A 27,022-nucleotide genomic window follows, 5' to 3' on the forward strand; every position below is an offset into this window, starting at 1 on the left:
ATGTCCAGTCAGCTTTACAATTCCTAGCCCGAAATTAAAGAGACAACACCCAACACACCCCCCCCCCCCGAAAATCACACACACAAAACAAACATCAACAACAAATGTTAAGCTAAATGTTGTGCTGAATGTCAAGCCAGTTTCCAGTTCATATACAAGCTCGACATTCAAATATATAAAAAATAAAACAAAAATTCGGGCTAAATATTGTGCTGAGTGTCGTGCCAGCTTCACATCCCAGCATGACATTCACATAGAAATAAAATCACCAACAAAAGTCTAGCCGGATGTTGTGGTGAATGAAGAGCCAGTTTCACATACTAGCTTGACATTCAAAAAAGAGACACAACGAATGTCTAGACAGCTTCACATCCCCTCTCAATATTTATAACTAACAGAAAAACTAATGTCGAATGTTGAGTGTCTAGTCAGTTTCACATATCAGCTCGACATTCAAAAAAAAAGGAAACAGAAACGAGCTCAATATTTTGCTAAAAATGTAGCCAGCTTCACATCCCACATCGACTTTCAAAAAAAGACAATAAACAAATGTCGAACTGAATGTGTGCAAATGTCGTGTCAGTTTCATATCCTAGCTCGACATTTAAATAAAGACAAAAACGAGTGTCGATCTGAGTTTTGTGCTGAATGTCGTGCTAAGTTCCCATTTCCATCTCAACAGTGGTGACTCGAATGTCGAGGTGAGTGTTGTAATGAGTGTGAAGCAAGCTTCATATCCCATTTCGACATTGATAAATCGAATGTCGACCCGATCTTTGTGCCAATTCCAATAAAGATCTCTCATTAAAGCATTTATATAAATATTTTGATTTTTTAATTATAACATTAAGTAATTTTGCAAGCGAAGGTACATTTGCCAACAAGATAATGATAAAATACTTGAAGTACAGAACCTACGCTTAAATGACATACTTTTCCGGATCAAAGTTTTTGAAAAAATATGCTATTTAAAAGTCCCCCGATGTTTACAAAATGAATGAAAACATAAAATTTACAGATTGCAATTTTCTATTGAAAGAATGTAATTGTATTCTTCAAGTTTGTAGGTTGTTTTCTTTACGTTTAACGGCGTTAAAAAGACTATGTCGATACACACCATATTTTAAACACAATATCCCATTTTCAGATCATCATTCTTGTATCTCATAAAACTATGCATGACTGATCATTGCATGCAAAGGTTATAATTTTGTAATTTTCGTCATTTGGTTACAAAACAGTAACGTTACACTTAAAATAGTCGAATGCAAGGTATGATAACAAACAGTGATTAATATCATATTAGTTTGATTGTCAAAAATGTCATTGGAATTAGCAGGAAAGAAGTTCTTAGTGACAGGAGCAGGCCGTGGAATTGGTCGGGCTCTCTCTAAGACTTTAAGTGAACAAGGTTGTAAAGTTTATGCGTTAAGTCGAACTCAGAAGACACTAGACACTTTAGCCGGAGAGGATCATAACATACATACGATACAAGCAGACATTCGTAATTTGGACGAACTGAAAGACAAACTTGATGGTATAGACGTTCTAGATGGTTTGGTGAATAATGCGGCTCTATCAGAAAATTGTATGTGTCCTGCTTTGGATGTTTCTAAAGATATTTTACAGAGGACATTCGAAACAAACCTATTTGCCTCAATATACATTACGCAGATCGTTGCAAAGAAAATGATTGCTGCTAAAAGAAATGGATCGATTGTGAATATTTCTAGTTTATATTCTCTTCAGAGCGCCCCAAACTATTTAGCGTACACGTCGTCAAAGGCAGCTCTTGACATGGTTACTAAACAGTTTGCACTGGAGTTAGGACCTTACAATATACGGGTTAATGCCATTAATCCAACAATTGTCAAAACTGAAGCTATGCAATCTCTCTTCAAAGAAGTGTATCCGTTAGATAAACTTTTTATTGACAAGACACCTCTGGGACGGATAGCCGAGATAAAGGAGGTGGTATACCCGATACTATATCTTCTCAGCGATTTATCATCGATGGTTTCAGGGACAACACATATTGTAGATGGTGGAGCGATTTCATCTTTTGTAACAAAACTTTAGTTCTGGAGTATAATCTTTATGACAAGAAGGACTTAAAAGTTTAGAAAAATGTTGCTGATATTTTTTATAAATACAATTTTATTAGCATGGGCGCTTTAAAATTTACATGATTAATAATTTATCATTTTTAAAGTGTATAATTCTATATCCGATGAAGTATGTTTATATTAAATTCATAAACGGTTAAATAATGTTATTTTCATATTCTTATGGTAGATTATCTAATGACTTAACCTGAATTTGTCGTTGTTAATTAACACACATGAATATTGTACGTAAATGGAATTAAATGTACCGGTGTCGCGTAATTACATGTATCACACGGGCGGAACAAGGTACACAGTTTATACATGTTTTTTAACCTTGCCTGTGGCTTTGTTTTCTAACAAAACATTTTGAAAATGTGTATATATCTTCAGCATAGAATTTCTTCTCCATGTATTTATTTGAATATGTGCCAATATTTATTTTCTTCTGAATACATGCGTGAAGCTGAGCAAAATCGCCAAATTTTGCATCTTTCTTATGACATTTCGAAAAATCCTACAAGGTTATAATAGTATGAAATTCATGTCAATAAATGCTCTTAACATGCATGTTGAACATTGCTTCTTGTTCATTGTTATATTTCTAACTGGACTTAAATTGCCTATAATCTGTAACTTAAAATCGCCAATTTCCTGGAAGAAACTTATGTTAAAATGTACAAAATCTCGCCCAAAACGGATACAACCATTCATGACTACATATTAGTTTTTTTTACAAATAAAGGTCTTAGCTTCTCCCATGTCCTAATGGTCACAATTCAATTATTGATTGTACGCAACTTTACGTATGTAATAAATGTAATTAAGAAGATTTAAAGCCACTCGTAAAATTCGCATGTTTTTCCAAAATAGCCGATCAAATCAATTAGTGTAGTTTGTGTTTAACTGATTAAGTACGTTGCATCATCAAATTACATTAACTTTATGTAGCTTAACTCAAAATGTGACACAATATTCTCCCAATGAAATAAATTATTTAAACAGAAATTTAAATTAATTATAGAATTCTAAAGCATAATTGCATGACAGATCTACATTTTTCAACTGTTTTTTGCCAATTTATGATGAAGTACATACTTACAAAACTATGGTGGCTGATTTTTACCATTTCTTTATTTCGTTTTGTCGCTGTCGAAGTCCGAGAATAACCACGACAAAGAGCGACAAAACAAGAAACATATTTTTTTTTCATTGTGCCGCACTCTTTCGTTTTGTCGTTATTTCTTGAAGGTGCCCTTCAACTGTGACAACACAAAATAAATTGATGAAAACGCAAAAGAGCAACAAAACGGACTTGTTTTTGTTATGTCACGCTGTCCCATCGGTGGGATGTACATACGTTTAAACGCCAAAATTAACGCGACAATACACCAAATAAAGGGAGACAAAACGATTTTTTATCGTTGCCCTATCTCAATTTTACATTTTTTGTGTTGTCATGGTACTTAGAATAATAGAATAACAACAAAATAAAAAGAGTGCGAGGCGTTGTTGCTCCTCTAGCCGTGACAAATCGAAATTTCGAAATGGCAGAAAATGATAAAATAATTCGTTCCATTAAAATTGTCAAAATTTATAAATGAAATAATGATATAATATATAATGCTTATTTTTTTTTAACATTTTGACATTTTTTATTTGCCGAGGATGGAATTAATTATTTTATTAAATGTCACTTTGGAAAAGAGGTTGTACAAAAATGTCCGTTGTCCTGTAAAGAAATCAAAACAATATATATTAAACTCGACAGAAACATGATATTGCGGCGAGAAACAAAGCAGTATAGTTTTTTCTTTATATGTACATTACGTTATTAGTAATGTTACAATACTTGTATGCAAATTAAATTTTAGTTTTCTATATGAAGTCGAAGCCAACGTTAGATACTGGTCTGTGTTCGTTAGATTATTCAAATGACCTTTACGAAAGTTAATGAAGTGCCAGGCAATAAATATATAGCAGATAAAGATGAGTAAATAAATGTGATAAAATCCTTTCTACATATCGATATTCCTCTGAGTATTTGGACAAAAGTAGATCTGCTTGGACATTCTCCCTTATATAAATTACGGAATGATTATTTGCCGTATTGTCAATGCAAAAATGGTTGAAAGGTATTGTTTACACTGGGTATAAGGGGTAATACTGGAACGCGTTTCATAGATATCACCGGGTATAATGATATCACCGGGTATAACTGTTACGCGTTTCTTATACCGAGCATTCCATCAATTAAATACGACTTTGTTGCAATAAATGGCCGAAAAGTACATCCATAACACACACTTGGTAAATGGAATGTTAAAAAATGTTGTAATAAAAAACTCCCAACGACGGATATGTAACCAGCTTAAGTATTTTGTTCGTTAACACTGCTTAAATTGATCGTTTGCCAGAGCAATTATAATAAGACAAGATTGTAGTCATTTTGTTCTTATTGGTGTTCTTTCACTTATATTTTTTACTTAACATATTTTTCTTCACGGGACTTGATAAATGGGTATCACGTTTGTGATATAAATGACATAGTACCAGTTAACATATGCCTCAATGTGCCATAGCACCATGGAACGCAAGTCGATATTGTGACATAGCACCAGTGGACATATCCCTTTATCGATATCCTGATAAAGCAATAGTGGACATATTCCTTTATCGATATCAAGACGTAGTACCAGGACATATATGCGCTGATCGATAGTATGGCGTGGCACAAATGGACATATGCCTTTATCGATATTGTGTCGTAGCAGCAGTGTCAATAGTATTCGAATAATTATACAGATACAATAATTTATTGTCGCTTTATGCCGTTGTTTTGTCTAAATATATTTGTATATATAATAAATGCTGCTGAAGAAGGCCAAAAGCCTGAATGCTACGGAAAATTCAAAATAGCGTTTCTAATTTATGATACAATTATAGATAGGCATTTTTGAAACATATTTCAAATAGGATAACGGTTCAAAGAGAGGCTACTGTTGCACTCAAAATAGTTATAAAAGTTTCCTCCCCTGATAACATTGCAAAAGGTAGGTAACTGTTGCGCTCAAAATTTGATAGTTAAATGAAGCCTCCACTGATAACGTTGCAGATGGTGTAAGGTTGCAAAGGGAGGTTACTGTTGCACTTTAAATAGAATCGGTTAGAATGACTTCCCCTGATAACATTGCAAAAGATGTAAGGGTTCAAAGGGTGGTTACTGTTGCACTCGAAATTGTGGGTTAGAGTGACCTTCCATGATAACATTGCAAATGGGGTAAGGCTTCACAGGGGAACGACTGTTTTTCTCAAAATAGAGTCGGTTAGATTGACTTCCCCTGATAACATTGCAAAAGATGTAAGGGTTCAAAGGCTGGTTACTGTTGCACTCGAAATTGTGGGTTAGAGTGACCTTCCATGATAACATTGTAAATGGGGGAAGGGTTCACAGGGGAACGACTGTTTCTCTCAAAATAGAGTCGGTTAGATTGATCTCCCCTGATAACATTCAGATAACGCAAGGGTTCAACGGGAGGTTAATATTGATTTAAAAAATAAGTCGATTAGAGGGAGGGAACTGTTCCACTCAAAATAGTCGGTTAGAGTGACCTCCCATGATTACATTGCAAATGGGGTAAGGAATTCAAAGGGGGACGACCATTTTTCTCAAATAGAGTCAGTAAGATTGACCTCCCCTGATAAGATTGCAAAACACTAACGCCAACTGTTGCGTCTGAAATCAAGAAGCTTAGTGTGCTCTCCCCTGAAAAAATTGCAAATGGGATAAGAGTTCAAAGAAAGGTAACTGTTGCGCTCAAAATCTAGTAATTAAGTGTAGCATCCCTTTATAACATTGCAAATGGTGTAAGGGTGCGAAAAAAGACGACTGTTTCTCTCAAAATAGAGTCGTTTAGATTTACCTCCCTTGATAATGTAACAAATAGCTTAAGGGTTAAATGGGAGGTTAATGTTTCTGGCAAAATAAGAGTCGATTAGAGTGACTTCCCCTGAAAATATTGCAAATGGTGTAAGGGTTCGAAGGGAGGTAACTGTTGCACTTAAAATAGTCAATTAGAGCTTCACTTGATTACATGGCAAATGGGGGATAAGGGGTTCAATAAGGGATGACAGTTTCTCTCAATAGAGTCGGCTGAATTTAGCTCCTCTGATAAGATTGCAAATGGCGTAAGTGTTTAAAAAGGAGGTAACTATTGCGCCCGAAATCTAGAAGCTTAGTTTGCCTTCCCCGATAATATTGCAAATGGCGTAAGGGTTCAAAGAAAGGTAACTGTAGCGCGCAAACTTTAGTAGTTAAGTGTAGCCTCCCCTGATAACGTTGCAAATGGTGTAAGGGTGCAAAGGGAGGTTACTGTTTCGCTTAAAATAGTGTCGGTTAGAGTGACTTCCCCTGATAACATTGCAAATGGGGCAAGGAATTCACAGGGGACCACTGTTTCTCTCAAAATAAAAGTCGATAAGAGTGACTTCCTCTGATTACATTGCAAATAACTTGGGTTTACCTTTGACGCCAAAAGGCGTATAAATATTATTCTTCACATTGACGAGAATATAAAAAATTGCTTTACAAATAATAACAAAAAAATAATAATATAATAAAAATAAAAAATAAGATGCAAAATAGTGTTTCTTACTTATATATTTTGATTATGTAAGAAAGTGTTATAAGAGATTATTCATTGATCTTCTTTCTTAATTAAAAAAACAAACAAAAAAACATGTATAAGTTCAGACCTATATTAGTGTTCGTCGCCAAGGATTCATTGCTTGAACGTATTTGTAGAAGTAATTGATTTATGTGACAATTTGATAATAGTGCAATTCAATCCAACACGGCACTTGCTAACATCGGTAGGGTTTAATCAAGGAAAAATCTATTTATTGAATCCTTCTTTAATGAATTTACAGAATATCATATTTCATACAATGTTAAACATTTAAACATGTTAAACACAATGAATGTCTTCCTATTTTTTTATATTTAAGGTCTTCTCAGAATGAAATTTGTATTATAATTACTAAACATTAACATTATAAATTATGAAATTCGTTATTAAAAATCACGTGTGTTAAAAACTTGAATAAAAATTTGATAAATATAATTTACATATTAAAATGCCATTATGCCCATCTAAGGGTACACACTGAATAAGCAGGTGAAAGTCAGTTTACCTTTTGCATTAAAATATTTTCAATTTTATAATTTAATTCGCATGAAGTAAATAGATCACGTAGGAAAAGGGGATGTATTAAATATCAATCGGAATTAACCTGTAACATTCAATGTAAAATAAACCGCCTCATTCTTTTTTTATAAAAAACTGTCTATCTGTATTTTAGGCAAATATATTTTTTTTATCATTAACGTTTTACAACATCAGCTCATTTCAACAGTCTTTTGAAACATATAGTCAATTCAGTTATTACAATTACAATTGTATCATAGTTTCGGGACCATTCTGTTGAAAATGTGTCAGAGTTAAATCGTATACATATACATGCACAGTGCGTTAACTGGAGTGCAGGTATTAGTTTCCCGCACTCCAGAGCATTCCCATTGATTGGCTCATTTGTGCTGGGTTTTACTTATTGTGACGGAAGAGAAAGGGAAAGCGACAGAAAATTCATATTCAGATGCTCGTTTCATTGGTTACTTTTTTACGGGGTTTCATTTTGTAACAACAGGGAACGTGTTTTTATGTTTGACGATGATGCAAAAGAGAAAAAAACATCAAAACACTCGGTAATATGATTAATACTCGAGGGCTACGTCCACTCTTACAAATCAGATAGCCTCGTGTTTCGATGCTCTTTCTATTACTTGTATCATAGTTTGGGGACCTTTTTGTTGAAAATGTGTAAGAGTTAAATCGTATACATATACATATACATGCACAGTGCGTTAACTGAAGTGCAGGTATGAGTTACCCGCACTCCAGAGCATGCCCATTGATTGGCTGATTTTGGTGGGGTTTACATATTGTGACGGAAGAGAAAGGGATGGCGACAAAAATATCATATCCAGATGCTCGTTCATTGGTTTTCTTTTTCTCGGGGTTTCATCTTGTGACAACAGATGACGTGTTTTTATGTTTGAGTATGATACAAAAGAGAAAGAACATCAAAACACTCGGAAATCTGATTAATACTTGGAGGGCAACGCCCCCTCGTACAAATCGTGTTTTGATGCTCTTTCTATTTTTTAAACAATATGCATAGTGCCACATAAAGTATCAATATCATGTTTTATAAAAGTCATTTCACAAAGTAGATACCTATAAAAATAAATAAAATATAGTAAACTGTATAGATAGGGATATCTAAAAGCATCGAGAGAAACTCCATTATTATTATTACTACATGATGATAATAAAAAAGAATAACTCTTAATCATGATATAATATAATTTGGCTACATTGTGTTTAGCCGCTGGTTAAAATCCGCTATGCGATAAACAATCATAAATGCACATTTCTTCCCACATTTATGCATAAAATATTTTCTTAATCAAAATTTTTTGATTGAGATTGAGTGTCGGATTAATGCTGTTTACTCGAATGGCTTTCGGTCCCAACTCCAGCGCAAACTATTTTGTGACCATGTCAAGTGCTGCTTTTGATGTCGTGTATGCTAAATGACGTGGTAAACTCCATTGTGATCATATGCTTGAAATATTTACAATTAATCCTGTTTTTTTAGCAGCAATCATTTTCTTTGCTACGATATGGGTAGTGTTTATTGACGCAAATAAGTTTGTCTCAAATGTCTTCTGTAACCTATCTATAGAAACATCAAACGCAGGACAGAACATTTCTTCTGTTAATGCCGTATTGTTCAACAGACCACCTAGAACTGTGATACCGTCAGGTTTGTGTTTCACTTCATCCCAATTTCGTACGGCTGCTTGTATCTTGTTTATATTCGTATGCGCAGGCTGGTCTGGATCCATGCTGGTCGCAAACCCATTATGTTGGTTTTGTCGTGACGTGGCTCAACGACAAATTCAACGATCAGTCGCAGACGTACGTTGTAAATAAACCAAGAACATGATTTTCTTATGGAATATTCGGTCGAAAAATGTTTAAACATATCTAGGATTGGAAGAAATATCCTACTACAAATGTAGTCTTTTTCAAATGATTTATTTAAAAAGTACTAATAAAACAATCATAATCTCATTTAAAAAATACAAATCGCCAATTGCTATGACAGTCATACTTTCGGTACGTTAAAACACAATTATTAAGAAATGTGTAATGTAGTTTTTCATACGGTTTGCCTCAATATTCATGCTAATTTTCGTAAAAATGTGGAAAAGGTATAGAAAAGTAAAATTATGAAAAGTGAACAAAATCTTGACACAACTGTGTTAGTCACGCAATAGAAATATGGCAATAAGTACTGCAAAAAAAAGGTCATTTATCGCATACAACATGTAAATAAATACTTTTATTTTATTCTTTTGAGTGGATTACTGATTTATCCGGGAAAATTGTATTTGATAATTTCACAGTGAAAATTATCAAAATATAATTTCACACTTTTCAATGTCGAGACTACTTTTGATGACATTGTCAGGGCTGTTTAGAGAAAAGCAAAGCTGGAATTGATAAATAACTTAAATTTAAAAAGTAATTAAAAGAAAACAAACTTACTTCAATTCATTCAAATTACCAATCACCAAATATCGTTTCCTAATTTTTTTTTCATATTTACAGTCTAAAAAATACACACTCTTCCTTACGCAAATCTTCTCTTGATGACATTTGAACATATTTAAGTATCCTTCGACTTATAACTGAAAACTTGAAAAGCAATGACAGTTATCAGACAAAAGAATGAGTAAACATATCAGCGTTCGTAACACAGCCTTTCATCAATTCCATGATTTCCTAATTCGAATCCGCTTATTGAATGTTTACACATCTGTCAACAATTATTTATTGTTTGTAACAATCATCGCCATTTAAGGTTGATTTTTCGAACTAATTTTTCAGCTTTAGACTTCTTGTTAGTCGACAAAAATTAGGCTACCAGAGGGGAGACAAGATTTTAGAATTAAAGTCAATATTTAGGAAACTTGTATTTAAGCATAACCGCGATTAAAATTAATCAAATTTGGATAACTAACCAATTTGGTTAGTCATTTGTATAAACCATGATAACCAAGCGGTTAACTAACCAAAATAGTTAAATTAACCGCTGGTTAAACAAACCAATACTAATCCCGACATGCAACAAATTCTATAACGGGTTACGTTATTTTCCCAGACTATATCAAAATTGACACATGGTTTACGTTCCATCATTATTACAGACGAAAATTTTGATAGTATAGTTAAAAATCGGTCGAAAATTTCAATTAAGATGTTATTCGGACCACACTAATTACATATCATCATTAAACATATGTACAAAATATAACTTTTACGTAGGATGAACTTCTTTACGACTTTGGAACTGGTGTCAAGGGAACCAAATTTAAATCAAGTATACCACGAATACCTTTGCAAGTTAAAATGTACTGCAAATGAGCAAATAATCGCTAACATAAGGTTATAAATCAAAACCATTCGTCAACTGGGACAGAAAATGGTAAGAATGTAACTTATGTCATAATAGTGGAGCGGGAAATAAGGTCTCTGCTGTCAAAATAGTGCAAATTGTGATACAAGCATGAAACTTTCAGGAAATTATCTTTAGACCATGTAGATTTCAAAAGTGAAGTGGGCCCATAAATATCTCTGCTCATTCAAGATGGCCGCCATTTTCAAGATGGCCGCCATATAAATTTGACGTACATAATAGCTCATTCATTTCAATTTTTTGTACAGACCTGAAACTTACACAAAAACATGCATATAGTTTCCCCTTTTCAAAAATTTTAATTTCAAGCAATTTTGCTTGCATATTTCTTCAGAATCCTAGTCCAATATGGCTGCCAATTTTAATGAAAACTGATATGTCTGTTTTGTAGTATAATTGTTTGCACACAGTGTGCTTATTTCCATATAAAGTTGTTCAATATATTAGAAAAAAATCAAATTTTAGGTTAACCACATTGTAAGTCATGTTTTTAGTTTTTTTTGTACGAAAAAAATCTTGAAAAATATCAAAGAAAAAGTGCGATTTTTTTCATTTTTCTCTAACATGGTTTTCTAGGTCTATGTACAAAATTACAAAAGTAACATAGTTTCTTAAAGTGTATTTGATATTCATTCAACACTATGTTTTATTGTATAATTGTAACAATTATGTTCAAAAGAAACAAAAATTAAGGCGACTGATACATCACATTATCTAATGACTATGTGTGCTAAAATAAGTATCAATAAAACCGCTTGACCCACATAACATAGCTTATGATTTGGAATATAAACTAATTGTATTCATACTTTATTTCTCCCATTAAACAAGAGAGAATTGTTGACCCTAGATCACTTGCCTAAGATCCACTGCTGGAAAAGGTCTATAATTCTTTTATACTGAAGAATGCTAAAATCATATAAGGAGTATCTTTTTTTTCACCAGTCATGATTTATAAACTATTTGAAAAGAAACACGCCAAATAACTAGCCTCTCAGAACTTTTTCACACAAAAAGACTCATATAACTATATTCCAATAAGAGTCCATGTAAACTAAGTGATTTTGACCCTATGCCAATAGTTCATAATCTTTATATAGCATCACAATGTGATGATATACGATATTTTTTCTTCTCTGTGAACTGTAGTTTCAGAGAAGAATTTTTGTATGTCAATGTAAACTAAGTGACAGGAAAAGCCATTTTGGACTGCAGGAGCATGATTTAAAGGCCCTCACGAGGAACACTGTTTTTAAAGACTTGTGTAGGGAATCGCATTGATGTTGTTTTGTTGTTGTTATTTAAAAAATCAACAAACACACTCTGCAATGCCTAGGGCTTAGATAGTCAAAATATAACCTTGCCAAGTAAAGAAGACCTCTTTTAAAGTAACATAAAACATTTTTGGATCATTAAGTGTACATGCAAAATAAAAAAATCTTCTCAAAATCAAAATGCACAGAGCACAGGTACTAAGCATGTAGCACCACCTTGTGTCTTTATTGACATATTTAATAAATCATGCTCATAGAGCCACCTGGGTGCTCTGAGGAAAACATATTAAAACATCTATTGATAAACTAAAATGACTTGAACTAAGATATTTGGGATGTAGACTGATATAACATGCATAAATTTGTATGATGCTACTGCAGTCTAAAATGGTTTTGCAATGGTATCACTTAATTTACAAAGACTACAGTAATAAATCTGTTTTCTCTTAACCTACAGTATCCGACGCATATACATTAATCATGTATCATCATAATTATGTTATACTCTTCAAATTTTTGATATATCATAGACAACATGGTCCCAATTTACCAAACATCAGAGGTCATTAAGTTTACATGGACTCATATATGAATATGGTTATTAAAGTCCTCTCGTGTGAAAAAAAAATTGAAACAAGATATTGAGCATGTTTCTTTAAAAGCAACCGGATTCAATTATAACACAAATCATGTGTGTTTTGACATAATTGACACTCCCAAAATGATCTTGTTACCTTGTTTCCAACAATGATCTTAGGTGAGTGATCAAGGGTCATCATTACCCCCTTATTAAAAGAAAAAAATGAAATATGATAACTTTAGGCAATACACTTAGTTTGTATCTTAACTTTTTAAAAAGCTTCATGCAGGTCAGGCCATATTATTGATATAGCTGTTTCACATCACATGCATTTTGTTGGCTTTTAAGCCATGTTTATATTATAAATATAAAATTGTGGAGGAGTCAAAAATATGCGTTTATGGACTACCTTTATACCTTACATTCATGTACATGTTTGCTATTTTAAGCACGTTTGGTAGATTTATTGTCTTCTTGCATGTCTTTACAATTAACAATTAATATATGATATCAAATATATTGAAACAAAAATTATCATGCAACCAAATTTAATAACATATGTTTGTATGTGCATTTCTTGCTCACCCACTTGGCCCGAAGGAAGACAAAAATACTTTCATCCATTAAAAAGTACTTTTTAACTTGGAAACTTTCCATAAGAATTCATAGAAAAGTAAAAAGGCAAAGAAATAGAATGAACTTAGCTATGTATATTTTCTGTTGTTTTTTTCTTTTACTTTTATCATATGAAATTACCCCACCCACTTTCCCACTTTCACAAAAAATAAAACCTACAGATTTAATACTTTTCTTACATTTTTACAATAAAAACATGATATTAATGGAATGTCAAATACAGTTTAAGATTTAAAGTAACTTTTTTAACTTTGTAAATTAATTTAAAAAATCAAATTTGAAAAATATGAAAATTCTTTTTCTTGATCTTTTTTAAAGATATTTTTAGACAAAAACTATTAAGATGTTTACTTTTATTGAGATTTACATATAATTTGATTACCTCTGATATGCTTAAACACATTTTTTATCATGATAAACATAATTTGTGCAACAAATTATACTATAAAAATGATATAACAGTTTTGCACAAATCGACGGCCATATTGGACGCCATCTTGGATTTGGAAGAATGTATGAAACAGAAATGTTGTGAGATTTAAAGTTTTGAAAAGGAGAAACTGTATGCATGCTTTTGGTGTTAGTTAAGGTCTGTACAAAAAATTGGAATGAATGAGCTGGTATGTACGTCAAAAGTATATGGCAGCCATTTTGAAAATGGCGGCCATCTTGAATGAGCAGAGATATTTTTGGGCCCACTTCACTTTTGAAATCTACATGGTCTAAATATGATTTCCTGAAAGTTTCATGCTTGTATCACAATTTGCACTATTTTGTCAATTTCCCGCCCCACTGCAGAGGTATTGACGTATATATTTTCTATCAGATTTGTACCTAAAATGTTCGAACCTAAGATGTTTTGTATAACAGCAGATGCAATTTTGAATGATTTTGCCCAAAACTACTCCCTATAGTTTCGCTATAAAATATATAAAACTTATGTTTTAGTTACTAAATACCATGTCAGTCATCTTTGGGAAATCTTGTTGCATTTGCAAAAGCTATTTTCATGATAAAAGAGCTTTACTGAAAGTTAACCATATTATAGCAAAATAATAGAAAAGGTCTACTTATTGCTTATTAACCTCTCCCCCACAAAACACCCCCGAAAAAAAAAAAACCCAAAAACAACAACAACAAAACAAACGAACAAAAAAAAAAACATGTAAAATACATAAATGAAAACAAAATCTTGTGACTGTATGACTGACATTCTTTTTTTTAACTTTCAACCTGTTTTATCTTTCTCACTAGTCACAACACTCAAATGCAAAATCAACCTGGTTCCAAACAGTAAATTTACTAAACAGAGGAGAAACTAAATGATAAATAATTTTGTAAAAACAACAACAAAACAACAACCACAAAAATAGTGATTTTGAATTTACCATAATTAATTTATGAACAATCAAAAGTGATTTTGAATTTACATCTACTTCAATTTTGATTATTTTTTTATTTAATACAAGGTTATGTTTAATAAATCTTACAACTTTTATATGTATTACTTATACATGTATCTTGTAAATAAAAATACCTGTTGATACTGATTTCTGCGTCACTTAATGAATGATTGGAACCTGTCACTGGCCAACATTTTACTAGTCCAGAAGCTTTAGGAATAGGCTATATGTCATTGAAGTAGGTAAACTAGGGTTTCAATATATGTACATAATGTTATGAATAGTATATGACTGTTTCTATAAACAATATGTTATATAATTATACTTTAATTAGTGCATACTCTATAACTGGATAAAAATGAAAATGTGTACAAATATGAGTCCTATAAATTATAAAGATGTTATAATTTTGTAATATATTCTCATCTACATTGAAAGTCTGAATAAACTATTTACTAAATGAAATACATCCTCATTTTTCAAAGAACTATCATGCAAGCATAGCAATCCGGCTGACATATAAATGATTTTACTAAAACAATGGAACAATGGTCTAAATCTCTCTCTCTCTCTCCCTATTTTTTGCTTATTTATTAACCCCCTCCCTCCCCTCTAAGAAATATCTAGTGTAGGAATGGGGATGAGATATTAAATAATATATAATATATTATATCTCCACTTAGCCATTTCCAAAGTATAATGCTAATTATGCTTAATGATGCTTTCATTCATCTGACTTCAGTCATGAATATTTACTTTCATTGTTTACATTATATAAAAAAGAAGAATTTTTAGATACAAAGCAGTTTAAAAATAATAATATTCAGAACAGAACAGATTTTATTATTCAATATGACTTGAACATAAAAGTTCCTCGTCATTACACAAATATACAGCATAATTAAATACAGCGAGAGTGAAAATACAAACATACAAATTTAACATTTTGTAGTATCATACTAGTCATATACATAATTCATATTTTTATTTCTGATCTTAAATCTTTAATAAATCATGTTTATTTTTTGACAATTACACGAAAACGCACACATATGTGTTGACCGACATAAAATTTACAGATCAATCACAAATGATGCAGCCTCATGTTTGTCGCACGGGTCCAGAAAGACTTCGTAATTTAACTTATAAGTTGTCTTAGAAGTTTATCCTCAGTATGTGATGTTGTAACCTAAGCATGATCATCATTTAATCGGTGTAAATGACATTTTGTATCATGATTAATCTGAATTATCGACACTTACAGCTGATTTGTAAAACTGTTTACTTCCTGCTTGCCGTATCCGTCACTACGTAACTTTGAGATATCGTTGCCATCATATACAACCGATAAAAGTCTATTTCGAAGCAAATATGAACAAAAGTTGAGGCGAGGCGTACAGACGGCAGCCATTCTATTTCTGGTTAATATTTGGTTAAAATTTAACCAACCTCCTATACGTGGGTTAATTTAAACAGAAATTTACGCTGGTTAAATTTAACCAAACTTTTATACAATCGGTCAACCAAAGTTTAACCTAAAAAGTAACCTAACCATAGATTTAACCCAGTGGTTCAAGTTAACTTACGGTTATAAAATTGGGTGCTGGTAACTGTACTTCAACATAGTATATGACAGTAAAATTCAAAGGACACAATAACACGGACGTTTGAACATATTTAAATGCTTTGCTGTAAAGTATTTGTCTTTGTCTGTCATAAATTAAGGTAGAATACGCCTAAAGGGCACTAAAAGGAACTGTAAAATTGACAACGTTGGACGGTTATATGCCCTAAAAGACACCTCTATGCAAAATTTTAACAAAATTTACCTAATGATTTAGGAGTGATAGATATTTTATGATCTTAAACTTTGCTATTAGATGGCCTATTTTTCAGAAATGAGCAAACTCTAAATAATCTATAATATCATACTTGTGAAAAATGTTTCCCATTAATTTTTGGTAAGAAACAAAAAGTAACTGAATTATTGAATTAGGGCGTCTGATCCCCTAATAAAAATATCCGTGTTCGATCATAGGTCATCTTGGATGAAAAACTAGGTCACATGAGCTTTAAATAGAAAAAAAAATCTTGTTCACACTCCTGTGTCTACTTCTTTGATCCCAATACCCTGGCAATTGCTCTGAAAGTTTGTTGGTCAAGTTCAAAATGGATCACCTATGGTCAAAGACTATATCGCACTGCCAAAATATGCAAAAACTCTTATTAACACTCAGACTAGTGGTTACATTTTTGAGTCAATTGTCAATTAACTTAGTCAGGATGCTTGCCTAGATAATTGCTCGAATGACTTTAAACATGGGTCATCTCGGATAAAAAAAACTATGTCAAAGGAGCTAAAAAACGAAAACTCTTCTTCAAACTCTAATGATTACTGTTTTGCTTCAAATATCCTGGAAATTTGTCTGAAAGTTTGTTTAAGAAATGATATTGAAATAGCAAATTTTATTCTGCGGAAAACTAAAGAGTGGTAGGACACAAATATTGTTGAACCTGAATGTGGCTGTTGATCGCATGAACTTAAATATCCGTCTTTAGAATTTATGCGAAGATGGAGTAGACAAAGTAAAGATTGCTTAAACAAGAAATGTCATGTTGCATCAGATTTACAAGAAAAGAATTAAACTGTGTTCTTCGAGGAAGAAATATATCTACATGTACATTTTTCTTAAATTTCTCTTATTGACAGTTTAATCTTACTGCATATAAATTTCAGACGCAGACGACACGAATTAGATATTAGTAGCATGTGTAAACAATAAACAAGAAAGCTTGCTGTCTTTGTAGGATATTTTATAATGACCTTTGAGAACCTCTGACATTGGTGTCCACATAAATATTTCGTAATTGGCAGAAAGCAAAGATGGATGCAAAACCTTTTATCTTATTTTACGAAAGTATTATTTTTTATGCAATTTGAAGATAATTACCTGGCATATAAATGTTTTCAACTGTGGAACATACTAACCATATCTGAAGAGACGAGCCATAAAAGAAGATAAGTGTAAAACGTACATGTCTAAAACTATGGATCCAGTAATGATAAAATTAAGTTTAAGGCACTTTCTTTGTGTCCTACTTACCTGCACGAGTTTCTCGGACCTCGCAGCTTGCTTCCAGGGACACCCGAATCCTTTACCGGATATTTCATCATTGTGTCCACATAGACAGTTCTGCAATGGCACAGAAGCAAAGGTAAATTATTTAATTTTGTTAATATATATCTCTTTTTACACATTCATGGTGTAATTCAAATGAATTTAATTTATTGAAAAATATAAGTGAATCTTGAACAATAGTCTAACATTTATAAAATTCTACGCATATTGGTTTACAAGTTCAATTTGTTTCGATCGACCAGGGTCTAATTCGAATGACTCTGGTTAAATTAACATAATTTTGGATGCAATATATTTCGTTTATTTTTGTTTAGATAGATCTGTACGTAGTTTTACTTTGATAAAAGTACTACGAGAAAATATTACGAGTGAGGTACAGGCCAAAAATTTGCACTGCTCGAGAAAGAGCCTAATTGACTTTTGCTTTTTCATGGCATATGGTGATGCCAAGTCAATACCATTGTAATGAATCATTAAATTCATCTAAATTCTCTTATGTTACGACATATCACGATAACAAAGTCATACCTTTTTAGAAACTCAAAATATTCCAGCACTTTTCACAAAAAAAATCTCACACAAAACTTCTATCGTAAGGGAAGCTTTACGATAAATCTCCTTTTGTAAAGATGGTTTGTCTTGCAGTAATACCAGATAAAACGATAAAAACGAGATTTTTAACTTTAAAGATTTATTACTTTGAAATATTTAAACATGATCTGATGCAAAATAGATGGACTGAAATGACTCAAAGTATGACGTAAAATGCTCAAGAAGAATTTTCTAATTTCATCTGTTTTTCTTGTGGCAATATCTTAAACGGTTGAAAATATTGTGCAAAAGTCTTGAAGAAATTGAAATAATCATACAACAGGGTAAATCTTATTGAATCCAAATATCCTTTGTCATGAGGACCATGTTGGAATTTATTTTTTATCATATATTTGATTTTTCATTGTATGTTAACTTATACTATTGTTTTGGGTCATATTTACGGTTCCAACAAAATCAACACATTCTTATGCCACCCAAAAGGGAATATTTGAAAATGATGTATACTTGCATTGCTACAGAATATAGTTAATTGAAGAATGATTTCTATGTATATCAATAAGGACAAATTTAGATGTTCTAAAGCGACAATACGGGCACATATATGAGCATAATATATCTTTTTTTCAGAATATTTCGATAGAAGGTAAGGACTCATGTTGTCAGATTTGTTCTTGTGCTCCCGATTGTCACACGGTCGGAAGCTGTTGCCCGGATTTTAAACACCATGTTGTGAGTCCGCCAACATACCCTTGTAGACGGGTAACAAACATACTGAATTCAGTAAGGAATATTAGTTTGGTCACAGGAGATAAACGTATGTACCGATTTATTGATGATTGCCCTGATAAAAATACATCAGCACTTTTCCCCGCTTGTGAATACCCAGTCAAGTTGCAAGACTTTGTCATCGTGTCGGATAAAGCCAATCAAAAAGTGTTTAAAAATAGACACTGCGCAATGTGCCATGAAGTGGCTGATTTCAACGAATGGGAACTTACTACATGGTGTGAGGAGGTTGCAATTACAAATTTTCAGACATTTCAAGACAGAGACAACTACATTTTGCAAAACTGTATGCTAAACTCTTTCCCCCCAAACAAACTGATACATGAATTGGCTACTTGTTTTTATATAACAGAGACGGTACAAGACTGTCATGACAGCAAACTATGGCCTGAATATGGCGACTTCCTGAAAACCGCGTGTCACAAAGAAACCCCCTCACAGAACACCGTTTACTTTATGGATGACACATGGAAGCAGCGCGCGTATAGAAATGTTTTCTGCTATCTTTGTAGTCAGTCTGAAAATGCAGTATTACCTGACATTTGTACGTCACGTGAATATAAAAGTATACATAAACATACCTTCTTTGTAACATTATTGGTTGTTTTGTCGCCTTCAAAGGACATGTTATCACAAGAAGTTGACATTCATTTTAAGTGTAAATCCAATAGAGTCTGGGACCCGTTCGTTGTAAGTTTGTTTTAATCTATAAACCTTTTCTGTAAATTTAAGTGATTGTCGCAATATGGTAACTTGTGTATCATAAATCAAATGGTTTATGAAAAATAGACAAGGTATCTACGTAAAATACAAAAATTCCAACTGGTTCTAAAGAATGAGTCTTATAAAACTTCCAAGTAGCTTCTGATTTATTTAAATTTTGGAAACCTGTCTATTATTAAACAAATATATAAAATATATAGATAGAGATACAGCCAAGATTCTGATCCCTTAATCTGTCCACATACACCGTTTGGCGTTATTTTGTGAATGTAAAAACGCTTTCCCTTTATTGACATTTCCTTATTGTTGTCCGATGTTATTTAGTGGAAAAGAAACCTCAACTGCTCTTGCACTTATTATAATTTCACAAGTTAAACGTCCGTACAATAACAAACCAGAAATACAAACGTTCGAACAGTTTATTCGTAAAATTACTTTTACATAAAAAAGCTTTGGATTTGACCGAATAATGAGTTTTTAAGTTCTGCTTGTATTACGCTGTATATAAACATAAAAGGAAACTACACCGATGTACTCATTATGCCTTACATACTAATAAAAAATAACATGTAAGAGTTAATGGATTTGATATTCAATTATTCTATATCAAACTTACCATGTCATTGCTTGACAAAATAATAAACACAAAAGTTGATATTTGCATTTTCCTTTTTTCACAGAAGCACTGCAGAGCGTTATTCTGCCCGATTGGAAAGATTCCGATGTATGGAGAATGCATGAGCACAGCACAATCAATATCAGGATTTCCACTGAACATACAGTTTGAAGTTATTTTGAAAGGTCAACAACCGTCAAAGGAGGAGGTCGTTATGCTTACAGACAGTTGTATTCCTTTCTTGTTCTCCAGTGAATTTAAGTGCGGAGTTTGTAAACGTAAAGTATATACAAATCCTTCCGGTCACAATTTATTCTTTCAGATACCTTTTTTCACAACAAGAACCTGCTCTTTAGACAATTTACTTACGAGCCTGAAGGCATTCGTACAGATGAAAAAGAAAATATTTGCTGTAAAGCACATGGATGAGGTTCGGCATCTTATCATTGAACATACAACAGAAAATATTCTCAACAAAACTTATCTGCCTATTCCCACCAAAGAGTACTATAAAAGTTGCTCAGCGAATGTACAAACTGATTTGTTCATACTACAGAACTGTCCTCGTATCTTAATAACAATATCAATGTTCCAACAAATCACCCAGAATGACACGTCAGTCTCAAAGAACGTACTAACAGAAATTTTGGCTATCAAAAACGATAACAATACGGTATTTATTTGCTTTAAAGAGTATCTTAGACTAACAGCGTTGGTAAGCTGTTCAGGAGGCTTTCCATTACCTAGTACGATCGTCAGTTTCCTGGCCTTACACTTCACTTTTACTTTGTTGTAATTATTTGTGATGGCTAGCGTGATTACAGCCTCATTGAAGGTTCATCCACTTTAACGAACTATTTTAGGTGTGGTAAATCACCTGAACAAAATAGTTAATATACGGACACGCTGAATCAAAGGTTTATATCTGATTGAATCTTTAATGAAAAAAAAAGAAAAGAAAGAAACAATAAAATATATGTTGTTTTAGTAATCTTATGGTCGCTTCTTGGAAATTTTGTCATATAGAACATCTATGTAATGTGATATACATGAATACATATGTAAATTGAATAAAATATTCAGGAACAAAATATTCCCTGCAAGACCCAATCAAATTCTCTTACAGACTTTTCATTCTAGGTATTCTGTAATCAATTTTATCATGATACAAATACGAACTGTACAATTCACAGGCATAAAGGGGTTGTTAAAAGAAATAGGACTCTGTGTGTCTGAAATGTCGTATGTCCGGTGATCGTAAACTTTTGTTTACATTTTAAGCATGATTTTATTATGTTTCTTTGCTCAACATGTATTCCCTGTAATATTGACTTAATGATTGAAGGTAAGTTATATTTCTCGTTTGTGCATAAGTTGTCGTTCACAACCACACGTTTCAGTTTTATTGATTGGCATAGCTCTATATATTTTAAGGTTATTTATCTCGGAATAAACTCAGTCCAAGAGGTGAAAATATTTGTCTGACACTCAAAATCACATTATATCTTAGCTGTTAGGCGTGGGATCAAGTTAATTAAACGTATTTTTGTATAAGATCAATTTCACCGAAACCAAAAACCTTAGAAAAATACAGTCAAATTGTTCATTTGAGAAAGGTTAAAACAACGGAAAAATGCAAAGTTAAATTTAGCAAAATTTATTTCGCAATGAATATTTTACAGAAGTGTGACATCTTTTTAAAAAAATCTTTATTGTAGGTACGTCAATACAGTAACTCCGGAATTCAGAATATTCTGGGTCTTTCCGTACAAACTAGCTTGTAATAGTAACCGGTCTATATAAAATTTACATTGGAAAACCGAAATAACGTAGCGTATTAATAAGAAGAAAAGCCTATTCTTTATGTATGGAGAGCGTTCGTTGCCAGAATTCCAGACATGTAAAGTGTTCCTTTTGAAAATGCAAACTTCTATGCCTACCATCTTTTTATTGCATCCGTGCATAGTACATAACAGCCTCTTAATCCAATCTTTTAATTGAAGGTTCCCGCCTTAATATAACAAGTTTACATATAGAAGTAAGAGAGCCGCCGCCTATGGGTTATCAACTGCACAGGAACTTGAAATTCTATCAATATTAATAATAATATCCAAAATATACCCCCTATACAGTATAAATAAACACAAGGAATGAAACGCCTTTTCCCCACCCCAACATAATTTACGCCGAACAAATCAACAAAACAACGGATCAAAATAATCTATCGGGCCATTTCGATAAACAATACATAAATGCACCAAATACTTGACTTATATTGATTGAATTTCAAGTTCCTGTGATCAACTGATAATGACTACGGTCAAAACTGATTATAGCTTAAATGCTGAAAGATTTATGTTGATTGATTATGTTATAGACGGTAACAACTTACCTAACATTGAAGCAACAACAAAATTACAAGTTAATATCTTTCATTGCATACAATATTTTGCATGCAAGTTTGCACAACACGAATACAGAAAATAGAGTTTAAGAAAACGTCTTTTCCATTTGTAGAACTACAAGAGTACGTTTACAAAAGTAGATTCACAAAGTTAAACGATTTTAAGTCATGCATGATGCCCCGCCCCTCTTTGAGTATTTACGAACTTCTATTGCGGACAGGTATAAAACATTGCCATCTTTCAATAAAACTGAAGGAAAACACGCCGCATTCTTCCTAACATATTTTCGTTGCATTTGTTGCAAAAGTTTTATCACTAGCTACATCACTTGAAAATTGCTTATTGAACCATTTATTCAATACAAAATGATTATGATAACTTATTCACTTACTTAATTTTTAACCTTGTGTTTTCCTGAGAAACATCGGCGATTTGGGAATTCAAGGGGGAAAATGACCAACTTCAAGCGAGTAATTTTATTCATTATCTAAAAACCAGCCAATATTTGTATTGGTATCATTGAAAAATGTATTGGCACAAAGCTCATTTGAAACAAAAACTATGCGAGTATTTGAAAAATAGGATTTTAAAGCGGCCACAGAGATTTCTTTTCAGAAATCAAGAAAGTACATATCCGTAACACATATCTGCAATCTCTTATATGGTTTTTGCAATAAAATAATTATTTCTTTTGATATATTGAAGCTTATGGTTTTAACTTTCATTCTATATTCATTTTCTATTTTGAAAACTGATTATTTTATAAAGTATCTAAAGGGAGTGCCGTGATTTTCTTACCGAAAATATGAATGTGGTTTAAAGAGAGAGAAAAAATAAACAACGATATTTTAAGGCATCACTAGAAAATTCATGAAGGATTCTTTCATTTAACACCGAATTTATTAAAATTGATCAAGAAATAAAAAAAAGTCATTAAGTAGGGGCGCCGTGTTTTTCTTAATGAATTTCAGAGTGAGGTTTTCAGAAAGTAACATGATGAAACTTTGAAATCTCCTTTTGTAAAGATGGTTTGTCTTGCAGTAATACCAGATAAAACGATAAAAACGAGATTTTTAACTTTAAAGATTTATTACTTTGAAATATTTGAACATGATCTGATGCAAAATAGATGGACTGAAATGACTCAAAGTATGACGTAAAATGCTCAAGAAGGATTTTCTAATTTCATCTGTTTTTCTTGTGGCAATATCTTAAACGGTTGAAAATATTGTGCAAAAGTCTTGAAGAAATTGAAATAATCATACAACAGGGTTTATCTTATTGAATCCAAATATCCTTTGTCATGAGGACCATGTTGGACTTTATTTTTTATCATATATTTGATTTTTCATTGTATGTTAACCTATACTATTGTTTTGGGTCATATTTACGGTTCCAACAAAATCAACATATTCTTATGCCACCCGGAAGGGAATATAAGAAAATGATGTATATTTGCATTGCTACAGAATATAGTTAATTGAAGAATGATTTCTATGTATATCAATAAGGACAGATTTAGATGTTCTAAAGCGACAATACAGGCACATATATGAGCATAATATATCTTTTTTCAGAATATTTCGATAGAAGGTAAGGACTCATGTTGTCAGATTTGTTCTTGTGCTCCCGATTGTCACACAGTCGGAAGCTGTTGCCCGGATGTTAAACACCTTGTTGTGAGTCCGCCAACATACCCTTGTAGACGGGTAACAGACATGCTGAATTCAGTAAGGAATATGAGTTTGGTTACAGGAGATAAACGTATGTACCGATTTATTGATGATTGCCCTGATAAAAATACATCAGCACTTTTCCCAGCTTGTGAATACCCAGTCAAGTTGCAAGACTTTGTCTTCGTGTCGGATAAAGCCAATCAAAAAGTGTTTAAAAATAGACACTGCGCAATGTGCCATGGAGTGGCTGATTTCAACGAATGGGAACTTACTACATGGTGTGAGGAGGTTGCAATTACAAATTTTCAGACATTTCAAGACAGAGACAACTACATTTTGCAAAACTGTATGCTAAACTCTTTTCCCCCAAACAAACTGATACATGAATTGGCTACTTGTTTTTATATAACGGAGACGATACAAGATTGTCATGGCAGCAATCTATGGAATGAATATGGCGACTTCCTGAAAACCGCGTGTCACAAAGAAACCCCCTCACAGAACACCGTTTACTTTATGGATGACACATGGAAGCAGCGCGCGTATAAAAATGTTTTCTGCTATCTTTGTAGTCAGCCTGAAAATGCAGTATTACCTGACATTTGTACGTCACGTGAATATAAAAGTATACATAAACATACCTTCTTTGTAACATTATTGGTTGTTTTGTCGCCTTCAAAGGACTTGTTATCACAGGAAGTTGACATTCATTTTAAGTGTAAATCAAATAGTGTCTGGGACCCGTTTGTTGTAAGTTTGTTTTAATCAGTTATCTATTAGCTTTTTCTGTAAATTTAAGTGATTGTCGCAATATGGTAACTTGTGTATCATAAATCAAATGGTTTATGAAAAATAGACAAGGCATCTACGTAAAAAATACAAAAATTACCAACTGGTTCTAAAAAATCAGTCTTATAAAACTTCCAAGTAGCTTCTGATTTATTAAAATTTTGGAAACCTGTCTATTATTAAACAAATATATAAAATATATAGATAGAGATACAGCCAAAATTCTGATCCCTTACTCTGTCCACTTACACCGTTTGGCGTTATTTTGTGAATGTAAAAACGCTTTCCCTTTATTGACATTTCCTTATTGTTGTCCGATGTAATTTAGTGGGAAAGAAACCTCAACTGCTCTTGCACTTATTATAATTTCACAAATTAAACGTCCGTACAATCACAAACTAGAAATACAAACGTTCGAACAGTTTTTTCGTAAAATTACTTTTACATAAAAAAGCTTTGGATGTGACCGAATAATGAGTTTTTAAGTTCTGCTTGTATTACGCTGTATATAAACATAAAAGGAAACTACACCGATGTACTCATTATGCTTACATACTAATATAAATAACATGTAAGAGTTAATGGATTTGATATTCAATTATTCTATATCAAACTTACCATGTCATTGCTTGACAAAATAATAAACACAAAAGTTGATATTTGCATTTTCCTTTTTTCACAGAAGCACTGCAGAGCGTTATTCTGCCCGATTGGAAAGATTCCGATGTATGGAGAATGCATGAGCACAGCACAATCAATATCAGGATTTCCACTGAACATACAGTTTGAAGTTATTTTGAAAGGTCAACAACCGTCAAAGGAGGAGGTCGTTATGCTTACAGACAGTTGTATTCCTTTCTTGTTCTCCAGTGAATTTAAGTGCGGAGTTTGTAAACGTAAAGTATATACAAATCCTTCCAGTCACAATTTATTCTTTCAGATACCGTTTTTCACAACAAGAACCTGCTCTTTAGACAATTTACTTACGAGCCTGAAGGCATTCGTACAGATAAAAAAGAAAAAATTTGCTGTAAAGCACATGGATGAGGTTCGGCATCTTATCATTGAACATACAACAGAAAATATTCTCAACAAAACTTATCTGCCTATTCCCACCAAAGAGTACTATAAAAGTTGCTCAGCGAATGTACAAACTGATTTGTTCATACTACAGAACTGTCCTCGTATCTTAATAACAACACCAATGTTCCAACAAATCACCCAGAATGACACGTCAGTCTCCAAAAACGTACTTACAGAAATTTTGGCTATCAAAAACGATAACAATACGGTATTTATTTGCTTTGAAGAGTATCTTAGACTAACAGCGTTGGTAAGCTGTTCAGGAGGCTTTCCATTACCTATGACGATCGTCAGTTTCCTGGCCTTACACTTCACTTTTACTTTGTTGTAATTATTTGTGATGGCTAGCGTGATTACAGCCTCATTGAAGGTTCATCCACTTTAACGAACTATTTTAGGTGTGGTAAATCACCTGAACAAAATAGTTAATATACGGACACGCTGAATCAAAGGTTTATATCTGATTGAATCTTTAATGAAAAAAAAAAGAAAAGAAAGAAACAATAAAATATATGTTGTTTTAGTAATCTTATGGTCGCTTCTTGGAAATTTTGTCATATAGAACATCTATGTAATGTGATATACATGAATACATATGTAAATTGAATAAAATATTCAGGAACAAAATATTCCCTGCAAGACCC

At 32.5% G+C, this 27,022-nt stretch overlaps 2 protein-coding genes across 2 annotated transcripts; both read left to right on the forward strand.

The window, feature by feature from the left end:
• Nucleotides 1–1,048: 1,048 nt before the first annotated feature.
• Nucleotides 1,049–2,628, forward strand: LOC132737884 (L-xylulose reductase-like). Its single transcript, XM_060725259.1, has one exon. The coding sequence runs from the start codon at nucleotides 1,321–1,323 to the stop codon at nucleotides 2,077–2,079; it is 759 nt and encodes a 252-aa protein (XP_060581242.1). The 5' UTR covers nucleotides 1,049–1,320; the 3' UTR covers nucleotides 2,080–2,628.
• Nucleotides 2,629–17,653: 15,025 nt separating this feature from the next.
• LOC132737904 (uncharacterized) lies at nucleotides 17,654–26,709 on the forward strand. Its single transcript, XM_060725280.1, has 5 exons — nucleotides 17,654–17,821; nucleotides 18,928–19,776; nucleotides 20,490–20,708; nucleotides 24,408–25,256; nucleotides 25,978–26,709. The coding sequence occupies exons 1-5, from the start codon at nucleotides 17,654–17,656 to the stop codon at nucleotides 26,707–26,709; spliced, it is 2,817 nt and encodes a 938-aa protein (XP_060581263.1).
• Nucleotides 26,710–27,022: the final 313 nt, after the last annotated feature.

The sequence above is a fragment of the Ruditapes philippinarum genome, unplaced genomic scaffold (assembly GCF_026571515.1).
Source record: "Ruditapes philippinarum isolate M1 unplaced genomic scaffold, ASM2657151v2 ctg1074_1_1_1_1, whole genome shotgun sequence".
NCBI lineage: Eukaryota > Metazoa > Mollusca > Bivalvia > Venerida > Veneridae > Ruditapes > Ruditapes philippinarum.

Excerpts from the sequence above, each read along its gene's own strand:
- LOC132737884 (XM_060725259.1), top strand. The coding sequence starts at position 1,321 with ATGTCATTGGAATTAGCAGGAAAGAAGTTCTTAGTGACAGGAGCAGGC.
- LOC132737904 (XM_060725280.1), top strand. The coding sequence starts at position 17,654 with ATGGATCCAGTAATGATAAAATTAAGTTTAAGGCACTTTCTTTGTGTC. Across the intron at positions 17,822-18,927 it reads GCAATGGCACAGAAGCAAAG|AATATTTCGATAGAAGGTAA; the intron begins GTAAATTATTTA and ends TCTTTTTTTCAG. Across the intron at positions 19,777-20,489 it reads GAGTCTGGGACCCGTTCGTT|AAGCACTGCAGAGCGTTATT; the intron begins GTAAGTTTGTTT and ends CTTTTTTCACAG.